The sequence below is a fragment of the Larus michahellis genome, chromosome 3 (assembly GCF_964199755.1).
Source record: "Larus michahellis chromosome 3, bLarMic1.1, whole genome shotgun sequence".
Taxonomy (NCBI): Eukaryota; Metazoa; Chordata; class Aves; order Charadriiformes; family Laridae; genus Larus; species Larus michahellis.
In genome coordinates, this window is record NC_133898.1 from 14,012,214 (window position 1) to 14,029,510 (window position 17,297).

The window sequence follows — 17,297 nt, forward strand, 5'->3', positions numbered from 1 at the left end:
TTTTTGCCTTGAAGATCAGAAGCCAGAATCGTGTTAACCCTTAGAAAATGGAAGTAGCGGAATAGTCTAGAAAGGAAAAGAGGTAACTTTTCCACCAGAGAAAGATTTACATTTGAAGGGTTCACACTTCCCAGGGTGGATTTCTACTCTGCAGAGAGCCTACAAACCTGCTTTTCGGCAGCGCGGACTTGCAGTTAGTGCTTCAAAGGGTTAATTGAAATGGGCACACTTGACTGCTGAGAGGACTGATCTAATCACTGCCATATCCAAGTGCATCTGTTCACCATGAGGTCATTCTTGTGCATGCTAATGATTTGGAAAATAAAGCATAATGCTTGACGTTATCAGAAAGGATATAGTGTAAATCTTTGCTTTTTTTAGTTGCTAATGGCTATTGTGGAATGAAACGGGGGGCGGGGGGGGGCAGGCGAAAGCATCTCGGATTATTCCTTTCCATTTTAATTTTTTTTTTAAAGCGTCGTTTTCAGTGGAGTGTCAGGAAAACTGCGCTGGAAAACTCTGACATGTGGTATCTGTTGATAAATGGATTCTTTAATGAATATTATAGCATTGCCCAGGAGCAACACTTGAGTTGAGGAACTATAGACGTTTTCAGCATTCCCTGGTTTTAAAGCCTTGGAAGCCGTGCCTGCTTATTTACATAAAACTGAGATTTTGCAGCCTTTTTGTTGAAAAGGTGACACATGCTTTTCTTTTGTCTCCGGACTTTTACATGCATAAATTTCTTGTAGAAAATACTTGAATGTACAATGCACGAGATTTGGTTTATTTTAAAACACTTCTTGCGAGGTGCCGAGCTTTGTATTTCTCACTTGAAAGCAAAAGGAATATTTCCGATGGCCACATGATTTTAAAATATATTTTTGACAGAAACAAGACAAAACCCGGAGTAACTGTTGTCTTAAACAGACATACTCTTTTTAATGCTAACTGAGCAATGAGTCCTTTTGGGTTTGTTTGGTTTGTTTTTTTCCCTGGGTTTTTTTTTTTTTTTTTACTCCTTTGTCTATGAATTTTCCCGGAAGATCTGTTTTGTCAGTTGTGTGTACTAGGTAGAATAAAAGTCTCTCCAGGTTCTGTATAATATTTTTGCATATTTTTAGGGAGGCTGGATGGAGCTGGATATTAAAAGGAATACACGTCTGAAAATGGGTAGCTGTGCCGTGATATTACGCGCTGCACATGCAGCATGTGCCAAGTGTTGGGTTTGGTCGATACCACAGTCTTGCCCGAAACGGAAAAATTAGTTTCTAGTAACTGGGACTTAGAAAATTCCAGGCTACCCTGGCAGCTCGGAGCCCAACGCTCAGCTGCTTCCACGGCGAGAAGAGGCGGCGCTGGAACCATCTGGCAATCGTTCCCGGGACGTTGCCGGCGAGACACGCTCCGGCTTGAACCTCTGTGCCCGGTCCTTCCTGCTCCAGCACGGCCGTTGCCCTTCGGTGTGGAAGGAAGCGCAAGTCGTTAGCACAGAGCTCGTTAGGAGGTCTGCGTGAACTTAGTAGGTGAGAAGGAAAATGTGCAATCGTAGGTGCCAGACGTTGCAGTCGTAGAGGTTGTCCAGGCAGTAAACAAAGAGGAAACGCTGAGGGAGGTGGAGCGGAGGAGTGGGAAGAGTTACCAAAGGAGGCAGGACTCAAGATGGTTCTTATTTTTTCACCCCCTTCCCTGTGAAGAGCATTCAGGAGGAGTTGCAGGGACCCGGCTGCTTCCCCTCTCGATGTCATCCAGGTCTTTTTTACAGCTGACCTTCGGCACGCTAGAGCATCTTCCACTGCTGGGTTAGCGCCCCATCCCAGCCGGCTGCTCAGGCTGCCTTCGGAGGGAGCCTGAAGCTGCACAAGCGGATTCAGGAGGTGCTCTTTACCCCTGTGGTCTCAGTTATCAGTGTACGGCTTTCCCGCCCCTCTCCCACGGAGCTACCACCTTGCCTGGACTTTCTGGCCAGCCCAGGAACGTGCCGTGCCTGGCAACTGAACGCTGCACTGGGGCGGCCGTCGCGTGCATGGAACTCCTGGCTTGCAACTCGTCATAACCACCTCCATCACTGCCAGCCTCAAAACCCCTAGCTCAGAAATACGGAGGTCTCCCGTCATCATGTTCCTTCCATGGTAGCTACGGGCTCACCTAGGAGCTCGCTGAGGCTCTGTCTGCATCTCGGCGTCGCGAAGAGGCAGAGCCCGGTGGCAGATGGTCCTTTCCTGCTTGGTGAAATTGTCTCTTGGCCCACGGTAGCTGCTTGAGAGCAGAGAATGAAAAGGTGCCAAATGAAATTTTCAATTGAATCAAGCGTAATTACCTGATTTAATGAAGGAGGAAAGTCAGGATGTTCTGCAGAAACCCAAAATTTACCCTTCCTCCCCAGAGATGCCTTTCAGTGAGACACACGGAATAAATCCATTTCATATTTTCCATTACCTCCTTCCTTCCTTCGCACTTAGGGAAACCCTCATGAGCGTATTCAAATAAGATGACACAGCGATTCTGATCCACCTCCTGCATCTTCTGATGGCAAACCTGAGAAATCACAGTGATTTCTCTGATGACGCATGGATGCCATAAACAAAAGCCTAATTTTGCTGACTGATGAAGCAATGAGGGAGTGGAAGTGCATCCTTCCTCCCACAGGAGCACTTGTTACAGTCGCAAAGGCAAGACTAGAAATGAGAAATACCATTTTTCTTCTTTCAGACTCAGGCAGCGAGTGGAAATCTTTTCCGGGCTGTGGTGTCTTCCTTGTTTCATTAATCTACTTACACGTTTAGCAGTCTGATGAGTTTAAACGCCTTGCCGGTAGTCGTGTACGAAGCAATAAAAAGAAGCTCTCGTGCATCCTCAATACACCATGGGACTGCTCCCCTGCCATGGTCAGAGCCTTTATGTTCTTAAAAAGTCAAAGGTTATGATAGTTTGCATTTTTTCATGAGAGAGGAATACTTTCTTGAATTAGTAAAATTCTTAGCGTCCCTGTAAGGGTTTGAAATGGTCTATTATTGAATAGGGCAAAGTGTGTATATATATATGTGTATATATGTGTGTGTATATATATGTATATATATATAAAAATACCATGACTCTATAAAATACCGTGAATCGTTAGGTGACATCAGGTCTCTACCTCCTGTAGCTCCTCTGACTTGAACAATCACCTGACGTAAATTTACACCGAGATGACCAGGCCTGGTTCAGAACTGTCAGAATCCCTGCGGAATGGTAAAAGGAAGTTGCACCGTTACTTTGCACAGAGCAGTTTCAGACTGCTTTGGGTGCCAGGGCAGTTTTTCCCTTTGCCCACCACCCTAGGAGGGGGTGCCACCTGGACCGGCCTCCCAAGGCGGTGGAGGTGCTGGCGTTGCTTCTCCCTCAAACCCGGTGTGACCTCAAGATGTAGAGCGGAGAGGGCGTGAGAGCAACATCAGGGCTCTCAGCCTGCGCCCTTTCTTTTTTCCATTTAATTGATTGTCTCAGAGGGAGCCCTCCCGGCGACCATCTCCGGGAGAGGAGGTGGCAAGGGAGGGCTTCCTCCCTCGCAATCAGCGCTGGGATGGGAAAAAAATATTAGCTTGACGGGCCTCTCTCTTCTGCTGGGTGACAGCTCCAGCTGCTCGAGCTGTCAGCTCCAGAGAAAGCTCCAGGCGATGTGGCCCCTTTGCATTTTTCCTCAGCGCTGATGCACGTCAGCCCTGCGGCCGCGGCGGCGGCAGCGGGAGCCGGTGGTGCCGTCCTGCCTCGTCCAGCCGCGGCTGTGCCAGGGAGAAGTAACCACTAACGCTTGCTGTGGTCCCTCTGGCCGGCCGACCGGCGCAGAACTAATTAGCGGCTGCTGCGAGTCACGACTAATTAGAACTTTGATGTGTACATTTAAGGTTTATTTCCCAATCTTTAGAACAATCGAGGCTGGGTACGCGACGGTGTCGAGCGCTCATCACCTGTGCTGGGAGATGAGAGTGCTTTTTTTAGGGTTGTTTCTGCCCCCGATTAACCTATTGTTATAGATTCTCCATACTGCTTCAGTTGCAGCTTTTCGAGGTACTACTTTTTTTTATTTTTCGTAACCAAACAACAGTGGAGCAAACCTCCTCATTTACCAATGCTTTGGCTGTTGCAGGGCCTCACTTAGGGTCTGATCTGGTCAGGGGAAACAGGTACAAAACCTGCCTTTGGCTTCTGCTGGTCCTGCAAGCGCCGCCGGACCTGGGCAGGCAGGGGTGAGCTGCCCCCTTCACTCCCCCCAAAGAGCAGCCTTCGTCCCCCTCCAGCCCTCGGCTGCGCCGCCGGCACAGGCTCGGGACGGTCAGCTCCAACGTCCTTCTTCCTTCTGCAGCGTTTCCAGGGGTTTGTGGGGAAGAGGGGCTGTGTGAATTCAGCCGATCGATAGAATGAATTTCCAAATAAAACCGGCAAGTGACGTTTCGTGCCATCACCTGGCTGCCGGCCACAGCACCCGCCTGTTCTCCCAGGGCGGGACGTCCCCTCTGTCGCTGCGGAGGCCGGACCACGTAGCCTTTGGCGTTGGCTCAAAGATAAATGAAAAGGTGAATGAAAAAAAGATCCCAATGCAGCTTTAAGACAGCAGTCGCTCTTAACAAAGTACGAAATATTTTAACAGCTCATACCAAAGACGGCAAGTCAGACACTGGAGGTGCTCAAGGCTGGGCTGGATGGGGCTTTGGGCAGCGTGGTCTAGTGGGAGGTGTCCCTGCCCAGGGCAGGGGGGGTGGAACGAGATGACCTTTAAGGTCCCTTCCAACCCGAACCATTCCGTGATTCCAAGTCACCAAAGGGCCACGTGGTGTAAGTGCAGTTCCAATTATTTGATCCCCCTACATCCTTACATGCAGTTTGTTGTCGTATCTGCGTTTCGGACCATCGGCATTTGAATATGTGTGGTTTTGCGTGACCGCAGCCAGTGCTTTTTTTTTTAATGATCATTTCTTCAAAACACACTCCCCTGAACATGCAGGCTCAGGGTGCTGCTTATATTGTATTTTCAGCCATGTCCTTGCGAGTGGAAAGCAGAACATGTCAAAATGCTGAGCGGATTTACTGCTATGACTCTGGAATTTTATTACCTTCACATTTACTGGGAAAGAAAACAAAGATTTCCACAGGCCTGTCATGGCTGATAGGTTAATTGGGGGTGGGGTGGTGGGGGGGAGGATAGGTCATGGCCTGTGGGAAGGCGTCATGGGTCTTCTCAAGTATAAACCTTCAAAATCCTGAATGATCACGCGTGTTGTTGTAATCTGTTGTTACATATTTGGGTTACACATTAAGACCCACCTTTCTTGTCTTTTTCTCAGAGGACGCAAACGTTTACGAAGTAAGAGCAATAACCTTGTGCTTAAGTTTGTCAGATCGGTTCCTCCCGGGTCGGCCGAGAGCAACGAGGGAAAAGGAGTCGGCCACCGCAGTGCTGCCGGATGCCACCGGTCCCCCGGGCGCTGTGTGGGGGGCGGGAGGCCACGGCCACACTCAGGGAGGGCTTTGTGGGCTTTCACTTGCCCCTCGCTAAAAACGGCTGGGTCTGGAGCAGCGCCCCGGCACACTGGAGCAGCGCGGAATAGTTCTGCGGAGATGGCGTCAAAAAAAAATAACCCAGAGCTCGTTTCAGCGTTCCGTTGTAGTCCCTTAAACGTGTGCGCGAACGCGGTTAAAGGCTGGAAGGGTTTTCCTGCTTGTGCGTGGGGATGGGGGTGAGGGAAGGGCAGGCGCAGGAGATACCGCCTGGTATTATCTAATCATTTCTGTAGGGAATTCCCACAGCGGCGAATCGCCGTCTTTTCCATGAAATTTTCAGTAGTGTTGTAACACCAAATTGCACCCTTTTTGGTCTTGTAGTTCTTAAAAGCAAACTCCGCTGCTTCGCAGGACATCAGTAAGGATCCCGTATCTTGTAAAGCTGCGCGAGGTACCTGCTTGTCCTCATTAAATGCTGTTGCTGAACACACTGTCAGCTTGAAAAGCTGATTTTCAACCACATTTCAACCACAAAAGCTGATTTTCAACCCACTGTGGCCTTCTGGTGGGTTGGTTGGTTTTGGTTTGGGGAGAAGAAAAAAAACCTCTAACGTTACTGCACCTGTGAGGGAACAGAGGAGCTTTTCCTTTCGGTTTTCTGCATGTGGTGTCCTTGAGGGAGAGGGTTCAGCCACTTTTGGTGAGGAGTTGGACCCCCCAGTAGTTGAGCTGCTTGGTGGCAGCGCCGTGTTGCTCTTGTCCCAGCAGAGGTCCTGCCTGTTCCCTCTACAGAAGTCCAAGAAGATGTTTCACCAGCATCAGTACCAATATTGCTGTGCTCCTGTGTATGCTGAAGGGTGGGGGGAGGGAGTTATTTCGGTTCCAGGAGTGTTCGTCTGCTTCACAAAGAGAAGAGAAATTGCTAAAAGATCTTTTTTTTCCAAGAGCACGTGCCCTGGTGGTGTATGGGAAACCCGATGTGTTCTGTTCAGTAGATTTAAAATAAAACAAGCTATCTATCTCCAGCTTTCCCAAAGACAACTCTTCACTTAAAGTGTATTTTTATCTGCATTACTAACTGAATTTTTAATCCCTTCCTGCAAGGAACGTATTTTAAAGGCGTAAGCCCTCATCACGATAAAGCATTTGTACCTGCAGAGGCATCAGGTCCGTCATTCACGTGCGTCTTATTTACGAGCAGGCGTACGACTGCCCGCGGTGTGGTTTTGCACATACAAGTGACCCCACCACAGTTCCTGTGGCCCAATGATGTGTATGTTCTTCACTCGCTGGGTTTTTTTTAACCTCCCTACAGCGTAACAGTGGTTTAGGTCCCTCTGAAGCCTTGAATTTTACCCAGTTTGAAATTGAAAGCCACTGATGGCGTCGGAAGCGTAGCTGATGCAAGAGGCTGCTGAAGTCCCGTGGTACCACATCAGCAAGTCTGGCAAAAGTTGAAGGGAGAGGATTATTCCTTCCAATTTTTGCCAAGATTTCCACCTTCTGTTTTTTCAGTCAACAGAGAGACAGGGGCAAGGAAAATGTTCTTTATAGTTCTTTACAGAAGGAAGAAGTTCTTTACAGTGAGGGCGGTGAGACCCTGGAACAGGTTGCCCAGAGAGGTGGTGGAGGCCCCATCCCTGGAGACATTCAAGGCCAGGCTTGATGAGGCTCTGAGCAACCTGATCTAGTTGAAGATGTCCCTGCTTACTGCCGGGGAGTTGGACTAGATGACCTTCAAAGGTCCCTTCCAACCCAACACATTCTGTGAATCTATGATTCTATGAAGGAAAAACCCTGTGGGCCCCCGTTTCTCTCCAGGTCGCTCAGGGTATGGAGGTGAATTTTCTGTCATGAGTTGCCCTTACAGCTGGTGCCCACCATTTGCCGTGATGCCCGTGGCTGGTTCCCGCTGTGCTGGGTGCCCAGAGCAGGTGGGCTGACCTTCACGCGAGCGCGACGGGTGTATTGTTCCTGTATTTATATGATTTTGTGTTCTCTCCCTTTAGATTAGAATATGTAATGGTCTCGTTACGGTAATTGCTGCAGGTAAGAGCAATGCTTCCCGCAGGCCCTGCTGCTGCTGGTGTTGTGCTCCATCACTAACAGCTCTCCTCTTCCTCCTCCTCTTCCTCCTCCTGTGCTCAGCGCGCGGCCGCGGTGGCTCTGGGGCTCTCGAGTCTGTCTCTGCCTGTCCCTGTCGCCACGGCCCCATCTCCTCCCACTCCCCGCACGCCGAGTCTCGTGGGGTGCCCACCATCTGCCCGGGCTGCTCCCTCCTGCCACGGTGGGAAAGCATTTTGGTGACGGCTGGGCCCGTTTGCCTGTGTGTTTGTGGCCGGGGCACCACGGGACGGGACTGGGGACAGGGCAGCCACCGGCAACGTGCTGGGGGCAAGCCCTGGCCCTCCGTTGGGAAGCGGCCACAGGAGCTGCATGGCATCACCCCCGTGGCACCGCTCGCCCAGAAACCAAGCAGGAAAGAGGTGCTGGGCAGCTTTCGGTGGATTTCCCCCCGCGCCCCCCCCCCCCCCATTTTGCAAATTTCATACATTTGGCTGAGTTGTAAATTTTAAGCACGACGCTGGTCCACCTCTAAGCCAGAAACTAACATTTTTTATTTGCTACACCACTGGGGAGCTGCCGCTTGGTTTTTTACAACTTGATAATTCCACGTTGCCTGTGCACCCTCTGAAAAAAAAAAACACAGCAAGAAAGGAAAAAAAAAACACAACAAAACCCCACCCTCCTCCATGTCACTGCAAAAGTTAAAAACGAAGCCTCTCACCAGCACCAATACCAATATGACACTGATTTTCCTGGGCACGTGCCGGCGGGCGTGCGCGGCCCCGCGCCTCTGCCGAGCGCAGCTGAGCGAGCGGAGCCCCGTCTCCCAACCAAGTTGCAGGCTCCCCTTGCAAGATGGCCAAGTAATTAGAGTTCGTGCCAGACAGCTTGCAAGTGGAATTATAATATTTGTATGAAAGCCTTTATCTTTTGTGGTTATTACTTGCTCACTCTGCAGCTGCTGTCTCCCTATCAATCAAGGCAGTTTCGGGGCAGGGGGGGTCGGAGCTTCAAGGTTGATTGCATAGCTAAGGACTCGCCAGAAGAAAGTTGGGACTGAAGGAATGTGGCGGGCTCCGAGGCGGGCGGATGCTGCCGGAGCGAGGTGTGCCTGCCCCGCGCCCCCCGCCTGCCCCCGCCGCCTGCTTTTCGTATGCGCAGCCCATGCATTGTTCTTCAGCGCTTGCATGAATATTGCTTGAGCTTGTCCATTTGGTGAAAACTGTATTATTTTGACCATCTGCCATTCCGCTTAACTGCAGGAATGTAAAGTACGACACCTCCCTCACAGCCCTTCCCTCCCCCACGCTTTTCTCCCCGCGAACAGCACGGCGGGTTTGGTTTTTAATCCCAAACCGACAGCTCCGCATTTTTCACAGAAAATGCCTTTACACGCTAAGTCACATTTTTCATCTTTTTTTTTTTTTTTTTTTTTTTAATGTGATATTTCCCCTTCAGTCAATGGTCTTGAAGTATAAATCTGGTAAGTAAAGATTGGCTTTGAAATGCAAACGCCGGTTCGCAAACCGGCTGCGGGATTTCAAAGGAGCACGAGGGACTTTGGGTTTAGCTGCAGCCCGGCCTCCGGGTCGTCGCGCTGTTCGCTGCTCCCAGTCATTAAAATATCTAGAGTTAGCTAAAGCGCGAGGACGGAGTTTTAACCCCTGTGGCGAGGGAACAGCATGCCGCGCTGCCCATGCCCGACGGACTCCATGGAGTTTCCGAGCATTATTCCCGAGAAGTGACGGAAGACGGAAGTCCCCGTTAAAACGCAGGGAGCGGGGCTGCTGCAGCCCCCCGGTGACGGGCTGAGATGGGCTGGAGTGTTTTTGGCAGGAGGTCGAAAAACGCCCCGAATCACTCGAGCCCGCGTCGAAAAGGCAGCCGGGCCAGCTCGGGCCTTCGGCCTTAGAAGGTAAATTGAGTCCCAGGCGCTTCGCCGCCCCGCGGCCGCGACCTTGCCCACCGACGTCCTGCCTGCCTTGCTCAGCCACCGCCCTTTCCTGACGGGCCTGACAAGGGCAAGGCCCGGCCTGGCCGTGAGCCAGGCTGTCCCTGCTCCCCACCGCCCCACGGGCAGCGCGACCATCGGCAGCTTCAGCCAAGGCACTGGCTGCGTTTTTGGCGCGTTTTCTGCACGTTGGGAGCGTCGCCTGGGCTAATACAAAGTTGAAGGGAGTGTTAAAGACATCCCTGTAGTGGTCAATCACATGAAGCACCAGCAAATAAAAGCGCAGCCTGAATCTGTGGCTTATTGTTCAATTGGAAATAGGTTTGTGCTGCAAAACGCAACCATGGGTGTGGAGTTCAGAGGTGGCCGCAGGGCTGCCGAGACTGGCCCTGACCTTCCGTGGGGGCTCAGAGCCTTCCCCCCGTCTCCCCACGGGCTCCCACACACCGGGGTGCCAGGCTGTTCCTCCAGCCCACCTCTCATAGAAACCTTTGGGTTGAGGCTGAGCGAGAGAACAGTTAACGTGCTTTAAAAATACCGGCCCCCCGAGGGAGCTGATGAAATGACGTTCCCAGCGGGCGATGCCTTGGGACAGGCCTGCGGCCCAGCAGCAAGAGCGGGGCCGGGTTGCAGCATGGCTCCTCGTATTCCTCAGAGCACCATTACGGCCGCGCAGGGCAGGCGTGCGCCTCACATTATTCATTTACTTCTTCGTTTAATAGCTGCATCCTCATCTGTGCTCATTCAGACAACCTATTTAGGCCCGGCCTCTAGTCGTAATCGCCTGCGGGGAATAACAGAGATGTAACTTCATGTTGTTGAACAACAAAGTGTAAACACATGGAGAGACCGCTACAGCCACCCGGGTTCCCCAGCCCACAAATAAAGTTCTTGAGCGGTGGCTGTGCGTGCTCCGATAATGACAGGTACTTGCCGTCCTGTTTAGGTAGTGGAACTAATTAGAAAAAAATAGGGATTCTTTGGTTTTTTTATTGGAGGCTAAGACGCCTTCCAGGTAGAGTTTCACGAAAGCATTCAAGCTATGGCAGTCATTTCCAGCTCTCCTCAGCAGATTAAATATAGAAGAGCTGTTCAGTGACACACGGCAAAAATGATTTTCTACAACACACGCTTGAAAGAAACATTTTTTGAGTTCCGTTGTGTAGGTTTTGTTGGAGGTTTGAGGGAGCAGGATGGGTCCATGCGCTGCCCCAGTGCGGGGCCGCTGTGTGTGGGTGTCCACGGGCTCTGTGACCCTGGCCCAAAAGGGGCTGCTGCCAGGGGCTCCGCAGGCTGCCCCCTGCTCACCGCCTGGCCGCACCGCGCTTTTTCGGCAAGCTGGCAAAGAGAAATTCCTTATTTCTCCAGGAGAGCACAGTATGGTGGTTCCTCAGCTGCCTGGGCCACGTTTCTACTATAAAGGTCAAGTTCACCTGAGCGATACCCGAGATCAATGCGGGAGAGGAGGTGGAGAGGGGCGGCATTTTGCCAAGCAGTTATTCTGACGCGAAGACAGGCAGGGCCGTTCTCTTCTTATCGTTATTTCTTTTTTTTTGTTCTCGCCTGTTGTGTTTTGCAGGCTGCCTCACCACGAGCGCGAGCGCGGACCTGACTGTCACCATAGGAATAGAGTTAGCAGAGCAGACCTCCCCCACGTTACCACGTGCCTCCAAGAGCAGAGTCTCTGGGAAGCTTCGCCGCTCCGCCAGCGCTCTCAGCAAGTCTTCCAACTAAGCTGCTGCGGGAGCAGAACTCCGCAGGGACCCAGAAGACCTTAAAAGAAGAGAAATTATTTACTGCCTCTAGAGAACTCACAGTTTGGGATGAGCACATGTTGAAGGGGACGGGCAAGGGGTTTGCTCTGGAAAACTGCAGTTCTCGCATTCAGACAGACGTGGCCGATGATGGGACGTCACCTGCATTATCGTCGTGCGTTTCACTCCATCGTTTCCGTCACAAAGCGAAGGAAGGCGGCGGGGAGCTCTCACCGCCGGTGTGGCATCGGGCGGGTGGCAGCACGCACTTCTTCTCCCCGAGCACCTGTGTACAAGTACTGGTGTGGCAGCAAAAGGACATGAACCAGTATTGAAACCAGTTATTTAATGTAACTTTAGAGCATTGCTTTTGGTCGTTCCGGTCAACACTTAATTGTATGTTAGGGAATTTTGTCTAAATAGAGGTTTTTCATATGACTAGCCACGTAACGAATGTTCCCCTCCTCTGGCGCGCGGGTGAATGATGGAGGTGCTTTCCAGTCCATGTTCAACCCCTGCTCCCCTTCTGTGGTCATCCGGCACCAGTTCTGTGCATGTAGCTAAGAATCAGTAATCATCAAAGAGGTCATTTACCTGGAGTTCCGGAGGGTACTGCCAGTGTCACAAAGTGGCAGCAGCTGCATTAAAATCTGTTTAATCACGGTATCTTGTTCAAAGTCATCCGTCACTAACCTATCGTGTAAAATCCTGAAGCCGAAGATGTTCCAGCCCCGCTCGCTCGTGCCGGGTCCAGCGCAGGAGAGCAGAGGACCAGGCTCCTCCTTAGCGCCCGTCGGGTGCCCACCTGCGGCAGAGGTGGGGTGACTGGGGTGGCAGCATCCAGCGCAGGCGGGAGGTGCCAGGTGGCAGCCACCGCGCCAGCTGGGGTCAACCATTTACCTTCAGGCCTTCGCGTTTATTTTCGAGAGGAGCCCTCTTCCTCACGCTGGCTCTGGCTTCGGGGTTGCTGTCTCCTGCGCAATAGTGCATGCGATGGCGGCGTACTGCGAACTACTCACGAGACAAACAAAATGAACCACATTTCTTTTTGAAGAGCAAATGCCACCACCCATTTGCCACGACTGCTCACCACGGTTGGAATAATTGGAGAGTACACCTGTTAGGTAACCACCTCGCCTTGTCACAACGTCAGGGCAACAGTCCGCAACTTGAAGCACCTCTGGTTAGAAAAAAATAAAGCCGAAGGCTTTGGAGGACGTGCAGCGTCCCCTTGTCACTTTGCGTAGTAAGCAAATCTGGTATTTTCCATCGGAAGTGCATTGCAGTCTATGCGTATCGTAGGTTTCTGGGGGTTAAAACTTTCTATAGCTGAAAAAAAAAAACCCTGTAACATAAAACCACAAGAAATCTGAGGGACACCCTGCAGCCACTCGCTGTGAAGGAGGGTGGCCAGCCGGAAGGCAAAGAGCCGTCGCTGCTCCACCGTGAAGGGACTTCTGAGAGACACCGCGCGCAGCAGAACGTCAGCTGGGAAGGGACCCACCAGCGGCCGATGCGGAGCTGGGCGCCCCGTTCAGCCTGAGCACACGGGGGCGAGGAGAAGAGGCGGCTGTAAAGCAAATGCCAACTGCGTTAACATTAGTTCTTGATGTTTTGAACATTGGTGTCTGCCCGTTCTCGAGTGTTGCGTCCGGCCCCTCCAGCCCTCCAAACCCTCCTCAGGTCTGGTTCACCTTGTTGCTTTTGGGGTTTTTTTTTGTTTGTTTTGCTACTTGGCATTCAAATGCAGACCTCTCAACTTAATGCGCTTTGGTTTAAGTGACAAGGGTTTGGTTTTTGGTGAAGCAAAATGCACCACTGGGCCACCATTATTTTGGTTTTGCACTTCTTAACTTGGGTGTTAGCGTGACCGTCCGTCTGTTTGCGTGTCAGCGTCCGGCCCTGTGACGTCCCTGTAAATAGTCTCTTTTGTAACTCTCGCCAGGAACACGGAGGGAGCTCCGTACTTCGCTGTGGGCTCGGTGCAGCGGGTTCTGTGGCCGGCGGGGCGGGCGGCTCAGCCCACGCTGCCCGGAGCAGGAGCCGGAGCCGGTGGCGCTGAGCAGGGACCTGCTGGCACGCCGGGACACGGGTGACGCAGCCGTCCTGCTGGGAAGGAGCCTTGTTTGCTAAGGGGTTTGATTTTCTGCCTCATGTTTTGGTTTTGATTTCTACTGATTGCGTGTCGGTAAAGGAAATTAGAAAATAAAACACGTATTTAATTTATTTTCTTTTCAGGACTGGATAGGCGAGGCTGTCTTGTTAAGTTATCTTGTTAGTTATCCAATAAATGGTCTGAAATAATTTCAAAGGCATTCTTCTGAATAAAAGGAGACTTTTCTCTTTAGAGCAATATGCATCTCTAATTCAGGGAAAAATTAAAACACCGATGAAAATAGTATTTTCCTGATGTCAAAAAAAAACCCTAAAAAATATTAATTTGTAAAAACAAATTCAACTGCGGTTTTGTACTATGGACTGTTCTGTCACCCCTCACAAACTTAATAAACCTGAGCTCACAACGAAATTCTGTGCAGAGCAGTAAGAAGGTTGGTACCCGCCGCGGTGCGTGCAGCATCCGCGAGGCCGGCGCTGCCGTGGCCGGGCGGCTGCTCCGTCTCCCCGGAGCCCTGGGCCAGCGGACGCTGCTGCGAGGGGCACGGCTTTGCAGGTCTGGGCCAAGCGCGGTGGGGAGGGTTGCGGTAAAGCTGGCGTGGGCGAAGGGGTAAGGTGGCGTCACCGAGGTGGGGGGGGGCGGGAAATTCTGCCTTCCCACGGGCGCAGCAGCAGCTGCTGGGTGCGTGACCAGCAGCGGCATTTCCAGACCGGCGCTCTCCTTGGCGAAACTTTTTTAAGGGTTAACGCCACGCCACGACTGAACCGAGGGCACCCTGCAGGTGCACACACCTCACATTCTCCTGGTGGTATTCTTAATTTGGGGGGTGGGGGGGGGGGAGGGCTAGAACCTCAGCAGTGCTGTTGGCAACCTCCCTGGCTCCCAGTCACCCCCCACCGAGGGTGGGCACCTTCCCGCTGTCCCCAGCCCTTCCCGCTGCGCAGGGTGACAGGGATGGTCTCACCCCGGACACACTGCCACCGACCGCCGGGTAAAAGGGAAAGAATGAACGGTTTTGCTGGGCTGAATTCTGCCGAGCTACTACTGAAAATTGCTAAGGAACAGCTTCGGGGCAAAAGAAGAGGATTTTTTTTTTTTTTTTTCTTTTTTACCCTCTTCTCCTAAAGAATAAAAGTGGGTTGCAGAATTGCGTTCTTGTTAAAGGTTCTGCACTTTCATCACCGTTCGTAAGGGCGGGCCGCCTAAAAGAGATGCCGTAAAAGCTTTTAAAGGGTAAGTGTTTCAGCCCAGGTGTCACAGGCGCCTTCCCGCAGCGAGCAGCGCCGGCCGACTGGGCTGGGGCCATTCACGAGCCACCGGGCTCGTCCTGCACGGGACGCTCAGCCCCCGCTTACAGAGCGCGCCTCTGCTACAGACGGGTCCTGCTGGCCAAAACATACCTCTCCTTTCTCATCCCAGGGCTACAGGCTGCTCTTTTTTTTTTTTTTTTTTTTTTATATTTTGGGCTATTATTGTGTCCCATTGGCTGCCACGGAGAGTCCTTTGCTATTGAACGCTGGCAGCGCTGCCGTCAGAGGGGCTTCTCCAGATCGTACTTTGTGGGGGGGAGGGCCTTCATCGCAGCACTTCATCGCAGCAAGAGCGCAGATGCCCATCGATATTTTTTTTTCAAAGCACCGAACCTTCGGCTCAACGAATGTGGAAGCAGCCACTCCGGCGAGCGATCCCGGTGCAGCATTCCCAGTACGGCATTCCCGGCACACCGACCCACCCAACATCCCCGTCGGCCACCCTGGAGCCACGGAACCTGCTCGACAACGGCATTCGCCGTGGGCCGCTGCTGAAGGGGGGCTTGCAGCGGTTTGCTAATGATAACGAGAGCCCATTAGGAAACCCCAGAAGACATTATTTATATACGATGCGCTGCAAGGACGGTGCGGTGACAAGGCTTCCCTTTCTAAGCCACAAAATGCCTTATTGCTGAGCAATTTGCCTGAACATTAAAAAGAACATGTTTCTAATGGTGGTTTTCTGCTCTGTGGAGACATTACTTCTTAAGAAAACGAGGGGGGGGGATCTGTGCTCTCAGTCATATTTATGTCGGGGTGCATACGCATTACCGCCCGCTCACGCCAGTGGGAATGCAAGGGGATTATTTGGCGGTGGGAAAAGACCCTTGGAAATGCCTGTTCCTTGGCTGGAAAGAGACGACAAAGTTCTCTCTTGAATTGCTTTCGGGCGCTTTAGTCAGAAATGGCGAATTAATCCAAATGGCCCCAGACGAAGCCCTTAATTTTGCCGTTTGCAGCAATAACTTCGCGCACTAAACCAGGCATTAGGAACCCGGCTTCCACCCGTCTCTCGTCAGGGGGATCCCCGGCCCCGGCCCGGCTCATGTTGAGCTTTGTGAGCGGCCGGCGAGCGGCCGTTTTCCCGGATGAGGGTTAACAAATAGCGCACACGGGGCAACCGCAGGAGAGAGGGGTGGGGGGGTCACACTGGCGCCGTCCCCCCCCTACCCCGGGAGGGGTCGTGCAGTCTCCAGCACCGGTGGGACGAGGGGTGTTTCTGTGGCCCTGGGGCTGGTGTGGGCAGCTGGCCCAGACTGGCAGGCACGGCCCCGGGTCCTGGGGCAGTCAGGGCTACGGCCGCACCGTACCCACCCTCTGTCGTCCCCCTCCCCGTGCAGCCGAGGGGGTGCCCAGGGCTGCTCCGTGACGGCTGCGTCACGCTGGAGGAAGCCGGATAATTTACAGGGCGTTAATCGTACTGCCCAATTCAATCTGCATCATGATTTGAGCTGTACGGTGCCCAGGCACCCCGCGGGACGGGCGTTCATACAAAGGTGCGTACCCCCCCACCACCACCACGCACACCCCACGCTTCCGACAGCAGGTGGGCGCAGGGCAGACACGACTCCCCCGGCACGTCGCTCCAGCTCCAGCTCCCCCACCAGCTTCCCTGAGGCCCACGAGCTCAGCGGCCACCGCAGCGCCGAGCCGGCACCGTTCGGTGCCCAGCCCCAGCCCACCCTGGGGGTCACGCGGGGGGGCCCCCCACGCCTCGGCAGGGGTGGGTGCCCCAGGGCCCAGCCCGCCAGGACGGATGCGGCCAGCGCTGGGTGACCCGCGCAGGTGGCAGCGGGAACAAGCACCCCCCCCCAGCCCCCAGCACCATCAGCCCAACCAGCCACTGGCAACAGGCAGAAAAACGTCCACAGGGAGACACACATTAAAAAAATTAAAGTAAAAATAAAATAAATAAATAAAATAAAATAAAATAAAATAAAATAAAATAAAATAAAATAAACTTATACGTAAGAATGCCTAACATTTTTATCTTATTGCTATATCTATTAATATGGTCTATAGTATATAATTATACAAACTTTATATATCACATATATATGTTATGTTTATTATATGATATAGTATATCTTATTATATATCTAGCATTTTCTATTATGTGTATCTATATAATTATATTAGCTATATAATATATATTATGGGTATTAACTATATACGGATATGTGTATGTAACGTTATAATAAGCATAACACATACAACCTATGGTCTATAATCTATGTACTATATAATGTATATAATAGGATATACATTATATAATATAAAGTATATTATACATATATGCACTATATAATACATTGTATATCGCTCATACATTAATATTTAATATATTAATATTCATTATATCGTGTACGGTTGGACTGGATGATCTCAAAGGTCCTTTCCAACCATGAAGATTCTATGATTCTATGATCTATATATGTATTAATTTAATCAAAATATGGATTATAGATTCCCTATATATTATCAATTACATATACATTATATATACACACACATATGCACACATACCTAGTATATACTTTAGATATAAGTAAACATTACTATATAAATGATAATATTGTATGCATAATATATATGTGGTATACTTTTATTAAGGAATT

At 51.3% G+C, this 17,297-nt stretch overlaps 1 protein-coding gene across 3 annotated transcripts in view; it reads left to right on the plus strand.

The window, feature by feature from the left end:
- Nucleotides 1-11,175, plus strand: part of RALGAPA2 (Ral GTPase activating protein catalytic subunit alpha 2) — a 136,352-nt gene extending 125,177 nt beyond the window's left edge. The window contains exons 40-42 of one of the 3 annotated variants that reach the window (XR_012585940.1): nt 7,491-7,530; nt 9,007-9,031; nt 11,079-11,150. Coding sequence is in view for 2 of the 3 variants with exons in the window: in XM_074578687.1 (XP_074434788.1) it covers nt 15-37 (23 nt within the window). In the remaining variant the exon portion in view is untranslated. Of the gene's footprint in view, nt 1-14; nt 5,148-7,490; nt 7,531-9,006; nt 9,032-11,078 lie in introns of those variants that run through there. The other 2 variants (XM_074578688.1, XM_074578687.1) reach the window with 2 other exon arrangements.
- The last annotated feature ends 6,122 nt before the right edge of the window (nt 11,176-17,297 follow it).